Source organism: Dipteris shenzhenensis, chromosome 9 (assembly GCF_047967505.1).
Source record: "Dipteris shenzhenensis isolate YYH24624 ecotype China chromosome 9, Dip_SZ_1.0, whole genome shotgun sequence".
Lineage (NCBI taxonomy): Eukaryota > Viridiplantae > Streptophyta > Polypodiopsida > Gleicheniales > Dipteridaceae > Dipteris > Dipteris shenzhenensis.
In genome coordinates this window covers 42,322,763-42,348,809 of record NC_141604.1, presented here as the reverse complement: position 1 = coordinate 42,348,809, position 26,047 = coordinate 42,322,763, and the positions used below count along the sequence as shown (strand labels likewise).

The window sequence follows — 26,047 nt, the reverse complement described above, 5'->3', positions numbered from 1 at the left end:
CTAATTTTTGACCTTTGGCCATCTCACTTTCATCAAGGTTTAGTACAATCTTCAGAGTACCATTGCATTCCTCCATAAGCATATTATAAAACTTCACCATGGCTTGCAAAACTCTTCCAACATCCATCACAAAGTTATTGTTGACTGTCAATTCCAATTCTTTAGACTCTCCAACCTTTGTTTTCAAAGTTAGTGTACTACATACATGCTGGGGTTCACCAACTAAATGAAGTACGCCCAAATTGAGTGCATGCCTAGCCTTATCAACAACATCAGTCAATTTAGGAAGCGGGGCTTTAACTTTTTCTCCCACAGAAAGACAGGTTGTTTTTAAGCTCTTAAATATGAGCCGATAGGCCCTTGTACTTATCCCTGCAGTATCACAAACTCCATGTGCACTAGTTGCCATGCTCCATAATTTTGTTCATTGACTCAGATGTTATCTCTGATTTTAGACTTTTAAATTTTGGATGTTGTATAACAGACTCCAACATTTTTTTGTAAACACTTCGCCCATAGCACCATAGTGTTCATCATGGATACACATGAGTTATGAAACACTCCTACAAGCTCTCACTTGACGCTTCTAGTAACCACTTTTCTTGGATATTTCATCCATTGGACATAATTTACTCTTACATAGTCTTGGACCCATTAGAGTATCCTTCACGAATGATAATGTTTTTTCTAATTTCTTGATCTCATCCTTTAGAGCTGTGTTTTGCACCTACAAGTGAATTGCATTTATAGTATTCTCTCCCAATTGAGCATCTAACCTTTACCTGTAATTCTTGATTTTTCTTCTCTATGCCATCGTATGCAGACATTTGAGCACTTGTAGCTTGCATAGATAATACCAAATGTTGATACCAAGCCTCCAACATTGCGATCCTTTTGTTTCTTTCATTAAACAAAGATTAATATTGGCTGTGAAGGCTACTTGCTCCATGACCAATCAACCTGCGACTATATCCTAACAAACCATTCTCACCCTTACATAGGAACTTTATTAAGCTGGTCAATCCATGGAATTGAGGAGTCTTACAAGTTTGTGGATCTACTGGATATATTTCCCCTTCTAATCACAAATCCATATATGCTTTTCCTTGATTTCGAAGAGCTACTAAATTACTTTCACTTGCTAAGGAGGATTCATTCCTCTTTAAAATTGGTGCATTCTCTGTATCTATTTGAAAATCGAGCAGCTTGCATGATTTCATGCACTTTCCACCTAATATAATATAACATTGACATCAACAAATAATATACAAACATGACATGTTTTAGAAAAGTATCAAATCAAGCAAAAATGAAAACCCTAATTGCATGCAAAATCTAACGATTGAAATCTACAAATTCAAAAAAACATTTACTTATCATCAAACACTGTTAAATTATGTGAATGAACAATACCTCAGAGGGATCTTTGAAAAAAAACGTGATCAAACTTGTCCTCCTCAATGGTCCCTCTTGTAATCCAGGATACTGAAGTTGATGGATTTTTCTCCAATACTAATTAAATGCTTCCAAAGAACTCCAAATCTATTAAAAACCTCAATAGTAAGAGTATCTTTTAAAACAAACAAATCTTTCTTCCTCTTCAAATCATGTATTAAAAGAAAACAACAAAATTAGCAAAACAAACTACAAATTAACTGCTTCTTCAAAGTTGTATCATAAAATCTCGTTATTTTCATTGTCTTGCATTGTTCCAAAGGTTTTCTCACCTAAATCTCCATGCAAACTGCTCTGATGGACCCCGATTTGAGTTGAAAACTAAAAACATTCTAAAACTACATGAATGAATAGTACCTGATTCTTGGAGCAAGGTTCTTTAAAAGAAAAATGTGATCAAACTTGTCCCTCCCAGTGGTCCCAAATGTGTTCCAAGATTGATAAAGTTCATGAGAAGGCATTCTTTCCAAGAATAATTCTATTCCTAGTGAGCCAAATTAATCTAAGCCTAAATGATATGCCAAATTAGTGATAACGTTTAAAGTAGTTGGAGATTCCAAAAGCCATAGAACATACCAGAATTATAGATAGTGGTTGAGTCCTGAATAAGTCACTTGATGCAGCTATAACAAATCGAGTATCATTTCGATTTCACTTTTACAAAACATACAATATGGGTTGACCTTGAGAAATTTTAAGAATCTATCCCTTATTGGATAAACTGAAGAAAAGCATTCCCAAAGGAAACACTTGTGCTTTGAGTATTTTGGAGGAGCCCATAATGATCACTCTATTGTGACTCATATTTGCATTAATTCACATATTCATATTGTTCATTATTTTTATTCTGAACCCAATGGTCTATATACTTTTGTTTGTGTGTAGCACATAATCAGTCACTCATTTAATTGCATTACTTGATAATCATTGCATCTTATTGTATTTTTAAATTGATTGAATTGAATGTCCTATAGTTTCATTTTGTTATGGAGCACATAATCACTAATTTGCAATGTCATCTCAATTTTATGACTATAAACATTTTTTAAAGAGTGGTTCAAAAGAAGTAGGAAAATTTTAGATATAAGATGCAACACTAGATCCACATTACAAAAAATTTGGACTCAAAAAGGGCCCTGTAAGGGAGCCCTTGAGTTGGTGACATGGAAGAATAAGGTGAATAAAACCCAATAGAATATTGGATGGTGGAGGACAATAGAATATTGGAAGTGGCCTGACTTCTCTACTTCTTTATTGAATGGCCCAAACAATGAGGTGGAGCACCCACTTGCTACCTCAACTCTCCCATCACATTTTTTAACTATAACCAAGCTGAGAAACCTAGTTTCTCAACCAAACTTGTACCATTTAACTTGAAACCAAATCCTCCCATCCAACTACCACACTCCTTTCATTCTCTCTCATTCCTCTTGCTTCCCCCTCATTTCTGAGCACCATTTTGAATTTTTCTTTGCTCCAGTCCTCTTTCCAAATTTCTTGCTGGCTCTTGAGCGGAAAGCTTCTTTCTCTATTCTCCCTCTCATGGGATGGACTCTCATGCCAAAATCTCGTTACTTCTCTTCTCTACCTGCATTTCCCTCCCATTTCACTCTCATTCTTTCAAAACATTTAAGATTTTTGAATGAAATTCAACCTACCTTCTTCTTTCTCTATTTTGGGCGCTTCTCCTTCAAATCTCGCCACTTCCTCTCTCATCTGAGATTCTCCCACGATTTGAAATCATTTCATTCAGGAAGACAAGGAAATCAATGTTCTGAGCGAGCCATGAATGATGCAAGGTGTTTGGAGCTTAGAAGGAGCTACTGGACGAGATTCTTTGAGAAAGGATAAAAGAAGATTGACTTTCAGGCATTGCAATTGATGCATGAAAATCAATCTTTCATGTGCCCATCTCTCAATACTAGTTACTTTCCCTACTGCAATCTCTAAGGGTGCATGATTTTGAACCATTTGTGAAGGTTTGAGGTCCATCTAGACAGCTTGTATGGAGGTTCAAGTGAGATAATATTTGGAACAATGCAACACAGTGATTATGACGAGATTTGTTTGTTAATGATGTAACTTTGAAGAAATAGTTAGTTCGTAGTTCATTTTGTGTAGTTGTGTTGTTTTGTTTTATTTCATGGTTTAAAAACGTTGAAAAATTTGTTTGTTTTGTAAGAAATTCCATGAGAAATGAGTTTTTTCAACTCTTGCTATTAATGGTTTTCTACAGAATACTGCTTGAAATAGATTTTAAGATGTTTTGGAGCATATAATTTGTTTTGAAGCAAGAAGTTTGGGGAAGGGATTTTTTGTGACATTGTTGCTCCAGAGTTCTCAGTAATTTCAATTGGTCTCCTTAAAAATGTGCTTTTCTTTTAAGGTCTTTGGATAATAATCATTGTTTGTTAGCATTGCCCCATTAGGGGTAAGCTATAGCCAATGTATTTTTTTTCAAGACCCCCCCTTAGAAAAGTGTCAAACATAACTCGCATGTCTTTTCAAAAAAGTGTCATGATATGAAATCTCCGTGTAACATTATTGTCCATATACTTAATGCCTAGCATCATATAATCTAATGCACTATATACATTTTGTAAAAAGTTTCATGATTTTTAATGCTATTTTCATATTTTGATGACTAGTATAGTGCAATCTAGTGCAATTTTAGGCGATAAAATGGCTCAAAAATCTTATCTTTATTAATTTTTTGACAATATTTTTCATTCTAAAGCCTATATATTGCCGAAGATTCTTTGCGGGTGTAAAACATTCGCCCAATTTGTGAAAGTTTGCCCAAAAAATTTACATTGGCTATAGCATTGCAAAAGATGCTTTTTTGGACCTTATTCGATTCACAACCGGAAAGAGCATTGTTGTTGTGAAAATTGTCAGATTTTGTCTTGCACATACCCTGAGCCCTTTCTTACACTCCTCCTTCCTTGACTCTTGAAAAACCATTGCCAAACATTACTTTTTAAAATTTTGTTTGTATGTAAGACAACCGATTACTCACAATATCATGGGTAGGACAACCCCATAAAAGTAAGCAGGGAGCTACTTTTTAACATAAACCATTATACTAGAATGTCAAATTTTACAAAGTCCTCGCTCGAACGTAGTCACTCGAATTCTGATAATACTCGGCTCAAAGCTCATGGCAAAGAGCAATGGCCATGAAGACGTCTTAGCACAACAAGATAGTTATTAATGTTTAAAAACAAGAGTTTGTGGGCAGATACCGCAGTACATATTATAGCTATCGTTTGATTTGTAAACCATGAGAGAGAGTTAACAAAATAGAAGATAAAGCCATACATTTAAAAGCAATTGGCCATTGTGGCCCGTAAAGAAATGGGAGAGTTAAAGCATAATACTCTTTGAAGCCCAAATCTTTTGTACATCTAGAATAACACTGTTAGAAAGCTTGGCATTTTTGGGTCCCATCATCACCATCATTTATTACGAAGAACATCTATGATCACAATGATGCTGAGTACCTTCGTGCAGGGCCAAGACCCTAAACTTTCTTGAGAGTGAATATTAGTTTCTTAATGTGCAGAGCAATATCTTAAAAGCATATCCAATTCAAGAAGCTAACAAATTACACCCCTCTACTTCACCATCACATCCTACTAGTGCATTAGCTTTTATTTCTCCAATGTTTGAGACAAACATTTAGTATTGACGCTTGGATTGTGAAGCATCGTAATTGCAACTTTCTTGACTTGCATTAGTTTCCATCCATCGCTTTTTTCCAAAATTTTGTTGAAAAGCGTCATTGCATGTAGATAGAACTAATGAAACATTTCATATTTTAAAACATTGAACCTTCTCCAATAACAGCTTCTATGTCCTGAAGGCCTCACTCAAGAAAATGAAAACATGCATGTGCATTCATACTAAGGGCAGTTTGCAATTTGCAAAAGTACATTTACAAGACTGCTAGAGGGTGAATGTTGATAGAGGTAAGATCGCAGGGTGGGTGGCATCGGAGAATAAAAGGATTTACATCATCTAACTTTAGCAGCATATCCTAGCACTCCTTTCAAAAGACAAGACCTTGAAACTCCTAGTCAAGCAATTAAGGAACTTCACCTAAAGCCTCTACCTGAGCATAAAAGGTGTTTCCTTCCAGCAGAAACTGCATCCCATTTGGAGATGTGCTTAGGAAAATGCCGCATATACATGCTGTGGAGTCACAACTGCATTGTACTTCTGACTTATTTTTGTGTGTTTCAATCAAATAGGTCTTCCATGCCTGTTGATATGAAGTCTCTCTCTCTCTCTCTCTCTCTCTTTGTCTCTATGCAAAATCACTTGGCCTGTTGAAGGAAAGTATTTGAATTATACTTCCTACTCTTTATATAATTCTCAAAGCCAATTTTCTGACAGAAGATTTACATTGTTCCAGCAACAAGAAATGAAAGTATTGCTCAATGTGAGTTCATGACAATCCTTCAACATACTTTGACATGCTTTCCCTGTCATCTTCAACCCATTATCAGAGATTCTAAAAGCTATGTGCATCAATGCCACCCAATCAACAAGGAAATTTGAATCAATCATACATTTAGTTCAAATTCAGGAAAAGTGTGATGATTGTCTTCATGCCTATCCCTTAACTGTAAGCCACTTATTCAATATAATATGTGCAAAACACAATCATTTCTGACTTTATTGAGCTCGTTAAGTGAAACAAGATAAGCTAATCAAGAAGATATTTGCAATGCTGTCCATTGCAAAGAGCCTAACCTGTATCTCTGTATCGGGAGTATAATGCTAGACCCTTCTAACCACATTATTTGAAAATGTAAGTGCCAAAAAAAATTCCATTAGAAGATATGACTGAGCTCAAACTCTATAACAACTAATTCACGGAACTCGAGGGTCGCCTGTTCAGTCTATCTGCTCAAAGTTTTACCATAAGATGTCAGACTCAAAATTAGAATACAGCAGTGTGCAATACAAAATGTTTCTATCTGAGTGACATGAGCTGGACAGCTTTTGACTCATACACTCCATGTGACCCACAGGCAGCTTCAAGGCACACCTAAATACTCTGCCATCAACCCAATTTATCTTTCAAGGTGCACTGTGCAATGGCGTACTTGCATATGATCTTTAAGGCATGGTGCACTGACATCCAAACAATGCTCATGTATATACATGGAATGTTTATGTTGATTTTCTCTGATTTTAGGCCTGCTTAAACTGGTATCCATACATAAGTCTGCTTGTGCAGGCATTCTCTCATTCAAGCCCTCAGTGCCATCACTACTGTGTTAAGGTCCAATAATGGTACAAGAATCAAGTGCTCCTGGCCCAGCTAAGCATCCCTCGGACTGCATATACAAAAAGTCAGATGTCATTAGATTAGCCATGCATCGAGGGAATTTCCTATAAGGAGAAAAGATACTCATGTATCTACATGAAGCAGATGGTAAGTAAAAACTGGTTCAACTTATTTATAAACATATAATCATTTATTGAGAGATAAGCAAGAATATCCATAATTACTTGCCAATAATCTCTCTCTCTCTCTCTCTCACACACACACACACACACACACGCTCCAAGTGGAGAACAGGCTTGAATTATGATTTTCTATGCTAAGCAATCACCTGTGCAACATTGTCAGGCTAAGAAACATTTTCTAGCTTCTACTTTTGGCATGCTTTCGTTTTGACAGAAGGATTATTTTTACACCAAAATCCGAATAGTTTTTATTGAGGCAACACATCCCTCCTTTCCTGACTGATTTCCACTCATTGTAGACAGCGCAGATCAGAGAACAAATTCTAGTCAAGGTCTTGCCTCTATTGCCTAATGTCATATAAGTGGTCGAGAAATTTAAATATTAATAAAAAGTTTACCTGTTGAGCCCTTCTTGGTGATATTTGTCTGCAGCTTGTCCATTGATTCTCCATTTTCCTGGTCTTGATTTTCATAAGCAGGTTTGTTGAGGCTCAAACCCCTCACGTCATCAATATCACCTTCTAGAATTCGAAGAATCTGGTTTGCGAAGTTAAAAACAAAGTCAATCTTGAAGGAAAATATATCTTTTATTCTTGAATAAGGTTTTTAAAGAATAAGTACCTCTGAAATTTTGGGAAGAGGATGCACCACTCATGCACTAATACATTTTCTTTCCAAAAGAAGCATCCGAGAAAACGATGATGAAATTGGATTAAGAGAGAAGATGCTTAAAATGCTTCACATCGTTAAGTTTGGATCCCAAGTCATTGCCCTAAATCCTGTGATTTTTTGCTTTTGCTACAGAAATGGCTTCAAACACTCTTCACTATTTGATTTGCATCCTATCAGGCATGGGTATTATCTTTTCTTCACTTCTGTTCGCTATTGGGCACGTTGGACCTTGTGGAAGGACCGTAACCATCGGTTTTTGGTGATCCATCCTTGACTAGATATCATTTCTTCCAGGCATCACTACGACAATCTTTGATTGCCTATAGAGACATGGATTTCACCAAAAAAACATGTGTGCATATGTGCAAATGCATACATGTATGTGTGTGTGTGTGTGTGTGTGAGAGAGAGAGAGAGAGAGAGAGAGAGAGAGAGAGAGAGGACATGCAGCCCTTGCTCCAGCCCTCCTATCAGCTCCATAGCCTCTCCAGATAAGCCTGTCTGCTTCAGCTACCTGCTGCTCATAATCAGCGTCCAAAAATCAGCTCTCTGGAGTCGTAAATCCCTGCCGTACAGTCCCACCATAGGTCCATACAATTCCATACAGGTGTATGGACCTATACGGCCTTTCCCGCCCTGTTCAGGCTGCTGCTGCTGGCTCATTCCCTGCTCCTGGGTCGCTATTGTACCGGGTTTAGCTCACGGGCTGCTTCTATACGCTGGTTCTAAGGGCTCTCTCTTCCCCCTTTCTCTCCTTTTTGGTTTCTGGGTCTTGTGTACTCTTTCCATCACCAAAACCTCTCTTTTTTTATATGATTTATAGTTCATCTTGAAACTTTTCCTGTTTTATTCTCTTTTCCTTCTCCAGAACTTGTATTTTCTTTCTCTCTAAATCCATAAATATCTCTTCCTTCTTCTTGCAAATACACTATTTCCTTCTTCTTTGAGGGCTGTTTTTAGGAACTGTTTTTTCTCTTTTATCACTTTACATGCACCCCCTTTTTGGGTTCCATCTTCTTCAGAAGACATGGCTGAATACTCTTATGAAAAAACTTTTCAAAAGGATCGATTGGTTCAATGCAAAAAGCAAAAGCAGGCTGAGGGTCAGCATGACCCCGTGCATGATTCTGTTGAAGCACAACTGGTTTATGATGTCATGCATGATGAATTTGTAGACACAAGGAAAGAGTGGAAAGACTCAGTTCCAATTGTTGGTCTCATGGTTAAAGTGGATGAAATTGTGGATCCAGTTAGAGAATATGCCAAAAATGTAGTTATTTTATTTTTCCCAGGTTGGATGCCACCTGCTGCAGAGGTAGGCAACTGGTTGACCCGCACACTGGCTGGATCGTTTGTTCATAAGGTACACTATGCAGCCATAGGCTTTTTTGAGGTCATTATGGAAGATGAGATTCACTTGCAAATGCTTTTGAAACATTCGCCACTCTTTTTTGGGCAACAAATGGTGCACGTTTTGCCATGGTCCCCCACAAGGGATTATAGGCTCTGATTCAACACCGATGTCCGGTCTGGGTTAAAGCTGTAGACTTCCCGCAATGCATGGCTTCACTCTTGCCTAAAATTGCAGCAATTTTAGGCAAAGTGGTTTGCCCACCATGGCCTAAATGCAACTCTAATCGATTGTGCATTCTCTGGGATACTGATAATCCCACACCGGAGTCTTATTCAGTCACGGTGAACAATGTTAACATGGGAAGTGCATTTTATAAATTGAAATGGGGACTATTTGCAGGGGCTTGCTTTGAATGTAAAAAATTTGGGCACATGGCTTCGTAGTGTCCAATGAGTCAGCATAAAATGCCTCCTGCTACTTTGCTTGCTCAGATGCCAAATAAGGATGCTACTGCCTCTATTGGGAATAAAAATAAAGGTAATTTCTTGTGAATCAGGATAAAGGCAAAGCTCCAGTGGTTTCAAATGGAACTGCTTCTTCCCCTTTGCTTCCTACTATTCAACCCTCAGCAAAAGGACAAAAACCCCAATTGATGGATGGCAAAGTCCAAGAAAAGTTATTTCTATTCGACAACGTCCACCCCCTCGCACTTAGAATGGTACATCTTCTAGTGGAAACTCTCCAGAGGTCAACTCACGAATTGGAATCACATGGGCTACAGTGACAGCTAGCAGAACCCTCTTCCCTGAAGAAGAGGTTGCTGCATTGCTATCCACTCCTCAGGCGGATGTTTCTTTCCAAGGAAGAGGCCCTGACCCTGAGGTAGAAATGTAGGGTTGACATTCTGAAGGTTGCTGCTATACATAACTATTTTTTATCTGTAAATATGCTTGCTCATATCAAATGCCTTACCTTAAATGTTCAGGGGATGTGCGACAGTAGGAAATGGAAATCTGTGTGGCTGTATATCAATCAATTTCAGCCTGATATAGTGGCATTACAAGAACACAATCAACATGTCTATGTAGGAAAGACAGGTCATTACTGTGGCTATGATATCTTTTATGCTGGGGAGCACTCTTTCTCAGGTGTAGTCATTCTGATTAAGCATGAGCTTCAGCTAGTTGTTGCTTTAAATGACAATCAAGGCAGATGGATTATTCTTTAATGCATCATTCAAGGCGAGGTGTTTGAATTTGCTTTTGTATATGCACCTCAATCTTCTCAGGATAGAAGTGCAATCTAGGATGCCATGAAATGATATCCATGGAGATATCATGCCTTTATATGTGGGGATTTCAATAATGCTCTGCAACAAGGTGACAATACATCAAGAAATACTCATATGTCAACCTCTAAAAGGCATGCATGGTCTCAATTACTGATTCATCTTGATTTGGTTGATCTTTGAAAGGAATTGCAGCTTTTGTCACCTGGATACACTTTTCAACATAATGCCCTTTCTTTTTATCAGGCACGTCTGGATCGCCGGTATAGTGTAGCTCCGCAACAAAATGATGATTTTACATGCAAAATGTGGATTGACTATGCCTTTGTGCATTCAGATCATGCACCGTTATGGTTGAGGCTATCTTTTCATGATATGCCAGATGATAGACTGCCTCAAAGGCGACATCTAATTGTGAACAATAGCTATTTGCAGCATGTTGCTTTCAAGGCAATGGTTATTGAAGCCTATCAATCTCTGTCTTCTCAGAGTCACTTTGATATTGATAATGCATGGGATTCTTTTGTTTCCAAAATGCAAGTTGTAATTAGAGGTTATGGCAAGTCTTACATGAAGACTCTGAGGGAAACTGTTGCTCAGGCTAAATTGACTTGCCAAGACCTCCCTGAACTCAGTCACTTTCATCCTTCGTCTTTGCATGAGCAAACAATACTATGCCAGGCTAAACATTGTCTCCAAATCAATGATCATAGGAAACTTGCTAAATGGGAGACCAGAGCAAGACAAAGAGCTTTCACAGATAAAGGCTGTTCTTCCAAACAATTTTTTAAAAGCTTGCATCAGAAGAGATTAAAAACAAATATTTGCAGTGCTTATGCCTGATGGTTCATGGACTACATCACGGTCACAGCTTGCTTCTATCTATATACATCATTTCTCTTAGCAGTTTGGTTATGCAGATCCTCCCTCGCAGCAGGTTTTGTCTACAAGAAATTTACTTTTATAGCATGTTTCTCCTATTATCTCCACTACTCAAGCTTTGGAATTGGAGGAACCTTTTACTGAAAGGGAATTGTCAGATGCAATCAAATTCTGTGGTAGATGGAAATCTCCAGGATGGGATGGTCTTACAGTTGAGTTTTTTTTAGAATATTGGCCTCTTTTGAAGCATACTTTGCTACATATGGTGAATTTTGCTTGGCAAAATCAGAAAATGCCAGACACATGGAAGAGAGGTCTTGTTAAACTCCTTTCCAAAAAGCAAATGTGTGAATCTTTGGCTGATTGGAGACCTATCACGCTTATGCCAGTCATTTACAAATTTACTACCAAAATGATTGTTGATCGAATAAAAGGCTATTTGCATGATGGGTTGCATCTTGCGCAATATGGTTTTGTTCCTCGTAGGCATATCACAGACAACATTGCTAATGCCTATGTTGGAATAGAATATGCCAAATATATGCAGCAGGATATTTTGCTATTACAAGTTGATATTGCCAAAGCTTTTGATACTGTTCAGTGGGACTTTATTTCACAAACGATGCAGGCCTTGGGATTTGGCACAAAAATGCAACAAGTTATCAATTGGCTATATAAGGATAGTAAAGCTGCTTGCATACTGTCAGGGGATATTTCTACAACTTGGACTCTTGGTTGTTCTGTTCGACAAGGCTGTCCCCTCAGTGCTTTACTATTTGCCATAGCCACTCATCCAATGCTTCAATATATGGACCACCTTTTGGACACTGGCATGTTGCATGGATTGGAAATTCTTGGCAGCCGTAGCATGATCGCTCAAGCATATGTTGATGATTCTTTCTTTACCCCGAAAAATACTCAGAGCGATCTCTCTTTGATTATGCAGGCCCTTTCCGCATATGGCTTAGCTGCTGGTTTTCATGTGAATTTTTAGAAATCCAAGCTATTGCCATTGCATGCTAAAGACCGGCATAGTCTTTTATGGCCTAGGAAAATTATTCCACCTTCTTAATTGATTCGACATCTTGGCTATCCTCTAGGTCGGGGACTCACTTGTTCTCAACAAACTGATTGGGAGCTCACAACGCTGGAAGCTTGCAACTTGGCCATTACATGTTCGTTTGCGAATAACACAATCCATTTTGATAGCATACATATAATTCTATCTGCCTCTCATCATGTTTACTAAGGCAGATTTGGTTTCCTTTATGTTTGCTATCATGGAGATGTTCTAGCATTCAAAAAATGGCAAGAAAAGTCTCAAATTACTCTCTATGCATCATCTCTGTCCTCCAAAGATGCACGGGGGTTTGAACATACTCAATATTCAAATGCATATAATTGCTCACAGGGAAAAAATGATGTTGCAGTTTATGCAAGGGGATCAGCCTTGGGCTTACATAATCCACTCTCTTTTGTTGCATATTGATACTTCTACTTTTGGGCATTGGTAGCCTACACAGTGGGATTTTCTATTTGGCTCTATTCAAGGCAAGATCAGAAGCTGCCCTTTTGTCTCTCGTTTGCTTCTTGATTGGAAGCATATCTTATCCCACTTGGAATGGAATGGTAGGGATTCTTTGTTGGGAAATTCCTTGAGGGCTGAGAATATTTATTGGTCCAAAGTATTTCACACTCCTATGGCTATACAAGAACCCAGGCGTTCTTATTTTATATCTTTCAAAGGTATTGCTTCTATGGCAGATGTACTTCAGGATGATGGCACTCTTTTATCTTTTTCTGCGGCTGCTAGCAAGTATGGTTTGGGAGCTCATTATCGTCCTTTATGGCACAAAATTTTAGAAATGCTTCAACCTTTCTTGCCGGTACCTCGTTTGGAACTTCAGGATAGGCTTGAGGATTGAACTCTTCATTCTTCCTCTCTTCAACCCGTCCTTTGAAGCTATCATAGATCACAGTGCCTTCTCTGTATAAAGTATTGTTACCTCCGTCTTGAGTTTCTGACAGAGCCCATTCTGTTTGGCATATGGATCGCCCATCACAGTGGTGGAGCAAGCGGCTGCGTCTCCTTTGGCATTATAAAGTCCCTCTTCGGCAACAACTTTTTCTCTAGCGAGTCCTACTCCATCTGGGCAGTAACTTACAATAGACATATTGCCTCGGCTGTTTGCCATAGATGTCTACATCCTGCTGAATCTGTGCCTCACATTTTCTGGCACTATCCACATACTTGTGATTTCCTCGCTCTCATTCGTCAAGGGCTTCGAGCGAGATTTCCTACTGTTACTTTTGGCAGGTTCTTCTGGTTATTTGGTTTTCATCCCGCTAGACAAGGTTTTGATTTATTTTTTGTTTGGGTGTGCTATTGGGCACTATGGAAGGACAAAAATCATAGAGTCTTTGGTGATCCTACTTTTACATCTTTAGTTTTTTTCAAACAATCTTTGCGGCAATCGTTTTATGATTGCTTTCAGGTTGATTTGATTGATCATGATGTATATATGGCTTATACAGAGATTTTCAGTTGAGTAGTAGTTACTCCGCTTTTGGAGTAACTATGAATGTAATTATTTCATAGCAATAAAATATTTCTTCTCACAAAAAAAGTGTGTATGTGTGTGTGTGTGTGTGTTTTCATGTACGTATGTATGTATCAAGCAAGCTAGCTAGCTTTGTAGATAAATACATACATGCATACACACATGCATGTTGAACGCGCTTGTGCACACACACATATGCATATATGCATAAGACCCCAATCATAGAAAATAAAATCCCGATCCGAAGACGTATGTCAGTGAAGCATATGGCGAGAATTCCCCGAATGATATGTCAATGTCGGCTATGGGAGCTGCTACAAGGAGCAATCACATGATGACTCTCAAAATGTTGCGATGTGAGTCACCAAAATTGGACTAAAGCCTCAAATTTGAGCAATTGTGCCCAAAGGAGACAAAATGCCCAAATGAATTTACCAAATAGTAATGAAATTACATCAATTTTGCGAAATCCCCTAAAAATTTACATGTCAGAGGCTTCAATTATGCCAAAGGCCTGAAAAAGCCAGAAAAGCCCAAAATTTTGAAAATTAGGGTTTCTGTCAAAAATTAGGAATCTTAAAATTTTAGGGCTTTTTAAAATTTGTTGCAGGAAAGTGCCCTATCAACACTCAGGAGCCCTCTGATTATGAAATTCCCAAATAATATTGAGTATCCAACGTGAAATTTTAAAACTCGATTTTTAGGTCAAAAAATACAATTTTGACTATTTTTCTCATATTTCAGCACTGAATTTGCTGTTCAGAGTGTCGTCCAGCAGCAATAGAGGTGGACGACCATACAATTGAAGGAGGCAGTTGAAAAACGACCTCAACCAAACCTAAATCATCCAAAACAGTGTCAACTAGTAGAGAGGCCACAAACTTGCTAAAAAAGAGGTCTAGAGTGAAGTTTTCGCGATGAAGAGCTCCAAGAGCAGCAGCTTCACCAATAGCAACAGCTCCAGCTTGAATTTGTTAAAGAAGATCAGCTCATGGAAAGGCTAAGTGTGAGAAGAGAACAAAATGGGAAGAAAGGAGTGGAACGGATCTCAATCATGGAGGAGAGGATGGCTTCCATTTGCGGGCTTCCCTCATCCTCTAAATTGAGCATGGAGAAGGGAAAGGTAGAAAAGGAGTCTCTAGTACCTCATGAAGGTGCATGGTGGAGAGGGAGAAAGAGAGAGGGTAGGCTAGGGAGAGAGATAATGATACTTAAAGAGACACATAATGAAATGGAAATGAAATAGCAAGAGCAATGAATAAAATGAAAGTACTCACATGTAGACCAAAGAGCTTGTAGGCTTGATACTTGATTGATGTGACGAGTGACAAATTCATATCTTATATAGAGCACACACACACATATGAGTACCAATGCATATGGGATAACTCCCAATGTGACACGTGGCATCCATAAGACACACTAGACTAAAACTCACACTAGGACTCACTAGAACAAACCAAAACTGACTCAACTTGACTCCATTTTCTAACATGCTATGCATAAAATGAATGATATTTTTTATATTTTATATATGAAGTCAATAAAGGTTCTCAGCCTTGGATAATCCTTCTAAAATGATGTTTTGTTATCTATGGTGTGTGGCTCCATGTCACCCTGTTTTGGAGCCAAGAGGGAATGTATTGTGGGAGCCATGTATTGGCTTTGATAGGGTCTCTTTATCAAGGCTGGCCGAGTTCCACAATGTTGGTGTATTCCTAGATCTATGAGCTAGTCATGTAGCCATGCTACGACGTCAGCCTCTGAGTCATGTTGAGTCTCAAGCCATGAGAGTGCTTGGATCAACCTCTGAACACACTCAGACTTTAGCCTCTGAGTTACGTGGGGTGCACAAATTAGTAGTCCGTCATTGTCATGTTCTGTTCTTGGTTTCATTCCAGTAGTCCCTCACTTAACCTTCATGGGAGGTATTAGAACATGAAATCAAGTTGAGTGTGTTTTAGTGTGTTCTACTACGAGTTCTAGTAGAGTCTTATGTGTGAGTGCCACGTGTCATATTGGGAGCCATCCCATATACAGTTATGCACTCTTGTGCGTATGCCTATCCTATAAAGGCTTGTACTTGTCACTTATCAATCATTCAATCTAATCGAGCCTACATGGTCTACATGTGAGTACTTTCTTTTGGTTCATGCTCTTTCATTATCTCTTTCATACTTTCTAGTTATTTCCTTTGCTTCCGTCCTCCATAGCTCTCTTCCCTTCCTACCCTACCTCCTCTCCCTACTCCACTATGTTCCTTCAGAATGCCACTTTCAGCAAGATTCTTGCTAAGAAATGAGAGAGCATTTCCATGGATTTCAATGTTGATTATCTCACATACAGGAGGATATGATTCCATTCTTGTGATGGCTGACCATCTTACCAAGATGAGTCCCTTCATTCTCATGAGAAACCCAGTACTCCACCACAAGTAGCAGATTTGTTTATTAGTAACGTATTTGTCTCCAACAATTGCCAATATCTATAACATATGAGATTTTTTGACCATAGTATTTGATGCACTTAGGACTAATCTTCGAATGAATAGTAGGGATCATCCTAAAATGGATGGTCACACAAAGAGAGTCAACCAAACTCTTGAGGATATGCTGAGAGCATATGTTTCTTTAATGCAAAGTACATGAAACAAGTAGTTGTTGAAAATGGGGAGAGGGTGAGAGACACTCAATCACATGATTGGAGACAAGAGCTGAGGCACGAACTGATGTTGATAGATAGATCAATCATAGCAAGTACATGGCCTCATTTATAGGCTAGGCAAGCCTTATCTTCCCACACTGACACCTCATAGATGAGGTCACACACAAGAGAATCTAGATCCTATAATCTAGGGGAGGAATCACACCTACCACATGAGGTGGCACAAGTGGCCTCAAGACTTCTTCACACTCACACAATTGTAGGACACTCCTAGGACTCAATCACATGATTGGAGACAAGAGCTGAGGCACGAACTGATGTTGATAGATAGATCAATCATAGCAAGTACATGGCCTCATTTATAGGCTGGGCAAGCCTTATCTTCCCACACTGACACCTCATAGATGAGGTCACACACAAGAGAATCTAGATCCTATAATCTAGGGGAGGAATCACACCTACCACATGAGGTGGCACAAGTGGCCTCAAGACTTCTTCACACTCACACAACTGTAGGACACTCCTAGGACTCTAGGACCACACACACTAGGACTCCAATAGTTCCAACAAACCCCTCTTCGAAGATAGGGTGAGAAACTATGACATCATCCAGACTGTGCATCCTAGGCAATCTCAGAGACTAACTGCTGAGCATGATTCAGAGGTTGAACCAAGCACTCTCATGGCTTAGGTGTCAACGTGATCAGAGACTCAAATCTGAGCATGGATGCATGACCAACTCATAGGTCTAGGGAGTACACCAACATCCTGGAACTCGGCCAGGCCTGATAAAGGAAAGACATGACAACCCCCCTGTCTCCTAACTGGGTACATGGAAATAAGTGGAGCCTTTTATAGGACAAGGCACACAAAATGACAAATTATTACATCATTTTAGGGGGACTACCCAAGGCAGAGTACCTAACACACACACGACTCTAGAAAGCCCACTCTTCATCTATCACCTCATGGAGGGATAGACAAGAAACAGCAATAGTGCAGGCTTGTTCCTCAGGTCCAGAAGGTGTAGCTTCATTGTCTTTGTCCTCGCTCTGCTCCGCAACCAGATTGGCATGTTCTTTGGCTTGTACCTTTGCCATCTTCTTGAAGCAACGATTCTCTGTGTGGCCAAGCTTCTGACAGTAATTACATTTAAGAGGTTTTCCTTTCTTCTTGGGCTTATTCTTGAGAAAGAATGCTTTGTCAGGTTCAAGGGAAGATTCTGCTTTCTCTGTAAGCCTACGGTCCTCATCAATGAGATGAGCTACCATATCCTTAAAGCTCATATTGCGGCTGACTCTTAGGACAGCAAGGATCTCACTGTACTTGGAAATGTCTTCAATACTTGAGAGAAGTACAGCAACTTGATCATCATCTTCAACAATGGCTCGGATGGCAGATAATTGTTGGAGAATTGACCCAAGATTGCTCAAGTGTTCATTGAGGGTTTCAGTTTCCTTCATCTTGAGCTTGAAGAGTTTTTGTTTGAGAAAGACTTTGGAATTATTGATCTTATTTCAAAACAAATTCTCTAATTTTTCCCAAACGTCATTTGCAGTCTTATCAAAATCCACATGGTGGATAAGGTTGTCAGCTAAAGCTAGGCCAATGATAGCCATTGCTTTATCATTTTGGTTCTCCCACCAACTGATTCTAGCATCATCACTTTGGGGTTTTGGCTCCTTGCCATTGGTGATATTCCATATGCCTTCTCGCATAAGAAGAAGCCGGAGTTTCGTCTGCCAAGTTGGAAAATTGCTCCCTAAGAATTTCTCGATGAACAAGGAGATTTTTCTGCTATCCATTGGTGGGAAGGTCTTAGCTGTTATTACAGCCAGTGTCTAAATCCCTTACAATGTTTACTCAAAAAAAAAAAGGCACAGAGGAGACCTCAGACTATCAAGAAAGAATGCTGATTTCAGCCTTCAGAAGCATAACTTCAGGAATGGAATTGGAAGACATGGAGCTATACTAGATACATGCTTGATAGTAGCTTAAAAACAGAAAATTCACACTTCATAAATGCATCAGTAAATGTAATTCAGTCATGTCTCCTTGCTGAGTATGAACAGCAGAACATAGGCAGCAGATCCTTGAAATTCAGAACTGAATATGGGCAGAAGCAGACCAGCCATGTATGGGTGGTATAAATCAGTAACTGGGGCAGCATAAAAACAGCAGCGTGGGGCAGATTTCCTCAGGCGCTGCCTCCCAAACAGCAGGTCGGTGCAAGATTTCAGTTGTAGGCTAGTGCAGACATCAGAAATTCAGAGGCGGTGCTGCTCATAAAGTAGGTCAGCTAGTAGAAGGAGATATCCTCAAGATTGTGGCGACAGAAATTGTCCAAAAGATGGCAGCAGTTGTCTCAGAAACAAGGCATCAGAAGATGGCGCAGTTCCAAGATGGCGTGTAGAGGCACTTTGATGCAGTTTTGACGACGGGGTGAGACGGTGACGTGCGAGTCGATGGCCACAGCCCTAGCAAGAACAGGCAATAGATCTGCTTAGTCTTCTCCCATGGTGGCGTGAAGAGCGAAAACGGGGGAGGAGCACGCAGTCTTCAGCAGAGGCTTTTCCAGGAGCGATGGAGAAAAGTGGCGTCCTACAAAACAGTAGCTTTTCTCCAAGTGGGGCAGAATTCCTGGGGATAGATGCGTGAGCGGATTGCGAGGGAGTCCGACTGCTTCAATGTGGCTTCATCTCCACAAGACTCAGTTGCAGAAGCAGGTGACAAACTGAGCGGGGAAGCGTGTAGAAATGCAAACACAGAGCAGCCCCGTAATCCTCTTTCTTTAGTTCATGTCGTCACACCATCCTCTTTGTGTATGGTGTCTACTGGGTGCGGGCCTTCAGGAACGAAATGTAGTGATGTACACGAGCAGCTCAAGAAGAAGACGTCACAAGAATCAATGGCGGGCAATCCGCTCATAGATGTACGCTGATGGTAGTTGAAAGAAGGTGATGAACAAATAACGATCGTTGATACCAAGAGAACGCTGCTATTGGTCACAGATAGCGATGGTAAATCTTTCAAGGCAGAACTGGAGGAGAACAAGATGGCACAGGTCTCCATAGGAGAGGCTCGGGAAGGAGGAGTAGGAAAGGAGGCTCTGATACCATTTGTTGAAAATGGGGAGAGGGTGAGAGACACTCAATCACATGATTGGAGACGAGAGTTGAAGCACGAAGTGATGTTGATAGATAGATCAATCATAGCAAGTACATGGCCTCATTTATAGGCTGGGCAAGCCTTATCTTCCCACACTGACACCTCATAGATGAGGTCACACACAAGAGAATCTAGATCCTATAATCTAGGGGAGGAATCACACCTACCACATGAGGTGGCACAAGTGGCCTCAAGACCTCTTAACACTCACACAACTGTAGGACACTCCTAGGACTCTAGGACCACACACACTAGGACTCCGATAGTTCCAACAGTAGTTGCCGTTACTTTAGAAAACATTCATCCGACTACAGTTGGGATTCCTTGTAAAGTGCCTAGTGTTACGGATTATATCATCCAAGGCGGAACATGTAAGCACTGGCTTAAGCAAACATCCATCAAGCCATGGGCAGGGCTAAGACTTATGAGGATGAAAATACGACTTCTACAGAATTTGATGAAGAAGAGAGTTTCCCTTCACATGCAAAGTCCTTGGTTATAGGACAATACGTTAAATTGATATTATGGGCCATGATTAATTCTAATCCGATATTTCATGTTTCTTTGTTACACAATTTTTACAACCAATTGATTTTGTAATTAGAGTAATTAGAGGAAAATATCAAGTGCAACCAATAAGAAGCTTGGACCAAAAAGAGACAGTTCAAAACCAAAAGACACCCATCATGCTCTCTCCACTCCTTGAGTGATGGTTAGTTTATCCCTTTGCTTTTTACCGCCTTCACCTTATCACACATCTCCTATGGCACTCCAACCACGTCAAACTATAAGTAGACAATTTGCTAGTTAATCTACCAAAGTGGATCAACTTCGGTGTGAGTACTTAAAGCAACATGGTGTATATGGGATGTGAAGAAAAAATGAGATGAGCCTAGAGGAGTACATTCGAAGCTTCAAAGAGACAAGGTGAGATAAAGTAGGCGGACTAAACAAACATGGAACAAACATGCGGATAAGGCACACCCAACAAGCAAAGCAGATTAGGCAACAAGGCAAAGCAAGTGGACACCACAGCACAAAGTAGACTAGGAGATAATTGGAAGCTTACATTTTAGAAGACATTTTATTTGATTGGAAGACCATTTTATGGGATAAGACAAGGGCTTTTCAAGAAGGTTTTACTACAAGATCCATGCACCCAAGTTGTTCTCTCATCTATCTTATTGTACTTCCCTCTAAAGTGGAGGTCCATCAGCCTTAAAGTCCATTAGTGCTAGGCTTTGACCAACTTTTGGATATTGTTCAAGAGACTTGAAAAGATTTATACAATATCTAGTATCACATTTTTGGAGTTAGTGGCCTAGGCAAAGTCAATGGAACATAGCCGTCCTTCTCTTGGATTTCAAGAACACCTGAGTCAACCTTTCTTCAATGCAATATCAAATACATGGGGTGCTTAGATTTGTGAATTATTGGGATTATATTGCCTTATTCTTAAGCAAGTAGTTGTGTTCTCCGACGTAGAGTGTGAGGGGAGTCACTTCACTCCTATGTCAGTTCATTACGATTATCCATTGTCTTCCTTTTTTCATTTTATTATTGAGGACATAGGGCATTTGCTATGAGCATTTTGCTTGGCTTCTAGTTCTTGACTAATTGGCACAATTCAAATTTTTTTTCTTTTTCACTAAGCTCCTTTTTTTGGCAAGAACTTAGGAGTCTCCTTTATAGGGATAGAAAGTCAGTTGCAAATGGATTCCTTTAGATAGAACATGCAATTTTTGGATGACCAACCAATTGTGGGCACGCCATCAACTCAATATTTCGAACTTGGCACTAGCATTGTTGTGTATCTGTAGCTAACTCTCTTCTGAAATAGCATACATTGTTTGGTTAAGTTTTGATTGCAAATCAGGTCTTTTCGGGATTGTCTAGGACATTGCTTTTGTTGGTTCGTTTTGTTAGGCTATACACAAGCAACTAGATTTCGGTCAAGATAGGATGGCACAAATGGTTTCAAAGATTGCATGGCATGTAATATCATGATTACACTGCCATCAAGGTGGCATTGATCACTCAGATGTAGAGAACAATATTTTGATGTAAGCTACTTGTACACGGTTCCATACTAGGTGATTAGCCCTGGAAGTAGCTGATGCACCATAGCCATTGGCATTGCTTTCCTCATCTTACAGGCTAACAAAACGTGGGCTTTCATTTCACTTACATTCATAGATCTTCTACAAGCCTCACTAAGGGTATCATTTAGCCTCTCCTAGGACTTAGGGTGAGATTGATTGTCATCAGGTACTACAACATTCAATTTGAAGATGAGACCATGGTCTAACAAGGTTGGTTGGTATGGGGTGATGATTGTGGCAATTGGATTAAAGAAAATGGCTCAACCTCTCAACAATGATTAGAAAGTGCATGGTTTCTTGAAGATCAGAGATTGATAGAACTAGTCCTTTGGAGTGACCAAGTGGCACAATTGTTCTCTTCTTTTGGTTACTTTCTCATAGTGGTCTTGCGGTGGGAATGTGATTGGTAGTTATGGCATGTCCGATGATTTCTCACGTTGCCAAGATGATGCTAAGAGTTAGGTTTTAGTTGATATCCTTAGGAGGATTGCAAGCCTGCTAAACCATTTTCAGCAATCCAATTTCTATGTTACTTGGAGGGAAAATCATGGCTTATGCAGAAGGGTCTGGCTCTTTGGAGAACTTAAGCTATGGAGGTTGGTATATTCACTATGGGATAGTCAATTATAACAACGGATTAGATGTTTTTTTCTGCAATCGTCTATGCTACTAGCACAAAATGTTGGAAGCCCATAGGCAGCACATGCTGTATAGTAAATCCAAAAGGCCAGGTGACGTGTGGCAAGTTCCTTCATAATTCCACATATTCTTGCAGACTGAGTTGGCAAGGAGGCCTGCTCCAGTCGGTTATTTTGCAAGGCCTTGGGGCCTATAAAAAGAGGCACTTGGGCCTCATAACAGCATCCAGCAGTCCAGCAAAACAAGGAGCAGCAGTTCACTCACCCTCAGGTCTACATCCAGGAGGCAGAGGAGTCCAAGGAAGGCTGCAGACTGAGCTCACATAGGGCTGGTGACTTGGCTGTCTTGTAGGGCAGCAAGAAGCTGAGATCTCTGGACAGAGAAGTCTACATACGCTCGAGGTGGAGCACGTGGGCTCAAGCTCTAGAGATATCTGGCAGATAGTAGAAGTACATAGTAGAGGAGCACACTCTGGTGGGACTTTGGATCTATCTCTTTGTATTGTGTCCATAGCTTTGGACGGAAATATATTCTTTTGGTAGCTTCTATATCTGGCTGGATCATTGTCTATTTATGAATCTGCACATCTATTTGAAGCACATAAGTTTAAGTGTGGTGAGTGGACTGTGTGAGCTCCTGGGCTATTCTATCAATCTTCCGATGTGCATACCTCTGTTGGTCGATTTCTAACATAGAATCCTTTAGTCCCTTTAGTTGGCTTTGGCTTAGTGCAACCAGTCCCAACACCTGACTGAAATATACTTAGGTACTACATTAGCCACGTAAGCAAGCCATTTCATACAAGTTTGTTCCCCTTACAAACAAGGTCGTTCTTGCAACTCCATTATTTATTAACTGTGAGACAATCTTCTTTGTTACCACTAAGCACTCTAACCCTATTTCTTTTACGGCTGCAAATGCTCACTAAGAACAACAAATGTTAGAGAGTTAAATTTTAAATTTCATTTCATCTCTGGTGCATAACAAATCTATGGAAAAATAATCTACAAAACTTTGAAGGTAATTTGTGAGAAAAAATAACTTTGAAATAGATATACTACCTGACTCATTCCAGGTCGATTCAGTGGGTTCCTCTCTATGCATACTGAGGCTGCCTTGACCATTCTATGTAGCTCATACAAATCACAATCTAAAATCTTTTGATCTACCAGTTCATGAATTTCATTGTTGGCAAGTTTTGGTCTTGCCTGTGATTCATAACACAAAGCTTTAGTTACACACTATCTGTCCATTTTGGCATGTTAATGCAAGACATACAATTGAGATTCCATTGCAAAAAGAAATCTAGCTTAAGCTGCACTTGCCCATTCTGTTAAAGAAAGTTCTCCTGTTGGCCGCGACAAATCAATAGCTTTACGCCCAGTAATCAGCTCCAGCAACACAACACCAAATGCATAGACGTCTGTTTTAGCTGTCACGTGCCCACATTCAACATATTCTGGTGCCACATATCTACAACCAATAGTACACTTTTTCATTAAAATAATATAATTAAGACATTGCAAATCAGCAACATAGCATAGACACATTACAGAACCAGTAATTTGGTCATATCTTTTATAAATGAATGTACTTGAAAATGCCTGAGCAGTGCCTACAATGTTCTTACAGCAGCATGCCCTTACCCCAAAGAGCCAATCACTTTGGTCTCAATTGCCTCATCCCCATTCGTATTCAACTTTGCAAGGCCAAAATCTCCAACCTAAACATAAGTGCAGAGAGTAGCATGACTGGAAATTCTTTGCAATACTACAAAAGTTATTTTGTTTTACCGTTGAAACAATTGCACGACATGCAACCAGAGCTCTACAGAAACCCTGAAAACCTGATTGGAAATTCTCCCAGTTACATTATAGCTACCATACACATACAAACGACAAATAATACAGTCGGAATACATGTCACTTGTCACTTCATTATATCCTCTAAGGTGTTGGAATCTTGCTTATTCAATAAATTGAAAGATATGTCATCAAAGGAAACAAAAACAACAGGGAGGAGCAAGCCTCAAACAGTTTTTCTCTCAATTCATTTGATAAAAAAGAGGGGAGGTAAAATGTAACTTGATCATGAGAAATATACAGTGTACAGATAGAGAGAGATGAGTGGTGAGTCTCCAACCAAGCAATATCAAGAAACACTAATCAAGAGGAGAATAAGGGACCCTGAGGAAATACTATGGTGTATCTCAGGCTGCCTAAGAGTCTCCATTGCATTTATTCTAAGTCCTCTTTCAAATCTGTGACAAGATTTTTGGTCCTTCGTCAGCAACATTTTTTGAAATGAGCACACTCTTCCCTTAAGATTACCTTGTTGGAATATGAGGGTCACCTCCCCCCCCATATGAGGAGGACCTGGGATAGGATGACTTAATGTACTAGATGGGACAAACAGGGAGACCTTAGGGGTGCCATGTGGACAGCAGACTGGTCGCCACATGGGCAGCACATAGATGTACTGTTAGATCAAGATTCTGAGGGTGCATGGGTTGATACAATAGCAAGAACAATGTGGAGATACGTACAGCCGGTGCAGCAGTCATAGGAGGTATTTAAGATGGTACTGCTGCAGTACGACTGAAAGCAGAGCCTTCTATAGCAATGCAGTAGGCTGGCAGAGGGGCAGAACAGTTGGCAGAGCAGCCTCGATCAGATGGGCTGCAGGCGGACAGGAGCCAGCAAAAGGCAGGGCCTACTTATGGGCAAGGTTGGTCAGCAAAGGGACATACAGCCTTATAAAAGGAGGGCCCTTGGGCCTGGAGAGGCAGTTCACATTCCGGATCAGCAAGCAGTTCAATCTGTGCCAGATCTACACCTTCTTGGAGGATCAAATGGTGACATCTAGGTGAAACAATAAAGACCCTACAATTCAAATTGTAGAATTTGTACATTTGTGCATCCACATGTGTGTGCATGCTCACCCACGCTGTCATACATACACATCGCTTGTACTCATGCACATGCATGCGTGTATTCATGTGCACAGATACATTGAATGGCATGTGTAGGCAGGTGTGGGTGTGTAACTGTGTCACATATGCGTGTGTCTGTGCATGTGCATGCATGTGTAATATACATAAATAATGTCAGCTGTCAAAATTATCAAGAGTTGACAAGGAAACGTAGGTTCACACTCCATGAGAGTCATTAACTTTAAGCAAGGCATTTTGATATGGAATTTGAAATTGCAAACTGTGAGTGGCATAATTTGTAACATGTGATGTGAGACATTACTAAAATGAATTTTTGCTTGATTACTACATTTTATATCAAGCGCGTCTATCTCAAGTTAAAACTTTTGATCAAAGCAAGGTAAAAGATATACCATTGCCATGAAATCATGTGTCAGTAAAATATTGTTTGGCCGCATGTCACGGTGCACGATGCACCCAACACGGCATTCTTCATGAAGGTACCGCAGACCCCTTGCTGCCCCCAGAGCAATCTTGTACCGAGAAGGCCAATTCAAAATACCGTTTTGTCCTGTATTCAATACATGCACTGTTTAGAGTTTAAAAAACAATATATACCCCCACATTTACAGATCTGACTACGAACAATCTATCAATACTAATATTTTCAAGCACTCAGGACAGTCTCTATGCATCCATTAAACGAAAACTGAGAGACTCAAAACCCTATGTAGACCACGCATTGACAGCTATTGGATTGATGATGGATTTTGTGCAAATTTCAAATGCATCCAAACATCACGAGTCACAAAATCACAAACTGCAATATAATTTTTTGAGTCCTGATAT

The 26,047-nt window shown here is 39.8% G+C and overlaps 1 protein-coding gene across 1 annotated transcript in view; it reads right to left on the bottom strand.

Moving 5' to 3' along the window:
- Positions 1-6,238: 6,238 nt before the first annotated feature.
- The window catches only part of LOC147898659 (uncharacterized), a 41,975-nt gene continuing 22,166 nt past the window's right edge, over positions 6,239-26,047 (bottom strand). Inside the window, exons 7-12 of the mRNA XM_087379319.1 lie at positions 25,612-25,769; positions 23,913-23,989; positions 23,592-23,739; positions 23,328-23,474; positions 7,335-7,473; positions 6,239-6,803 (exon numbers count right to left, since the gene is read on the bottom strand). Of these exons, the coding sequence (XP_087235445.1) occupies positions 6,769-6,803; positions 7,335-7,473; positions 23,328-23,474; positions 23,592-23,739; positions 23,913-23,989; positions 25,612-25,769 (704 nt within the window). The 3' untranslated portion in view covers positions 6,239-6,768. The remainder of the gene's footprint in view (positions 6,804-7,334; positions 7,474-23,327; positions 23,475-23,591; positions 23,740-23,912; positions 23,990-25,611; positions 25,770-26,047) is intronic.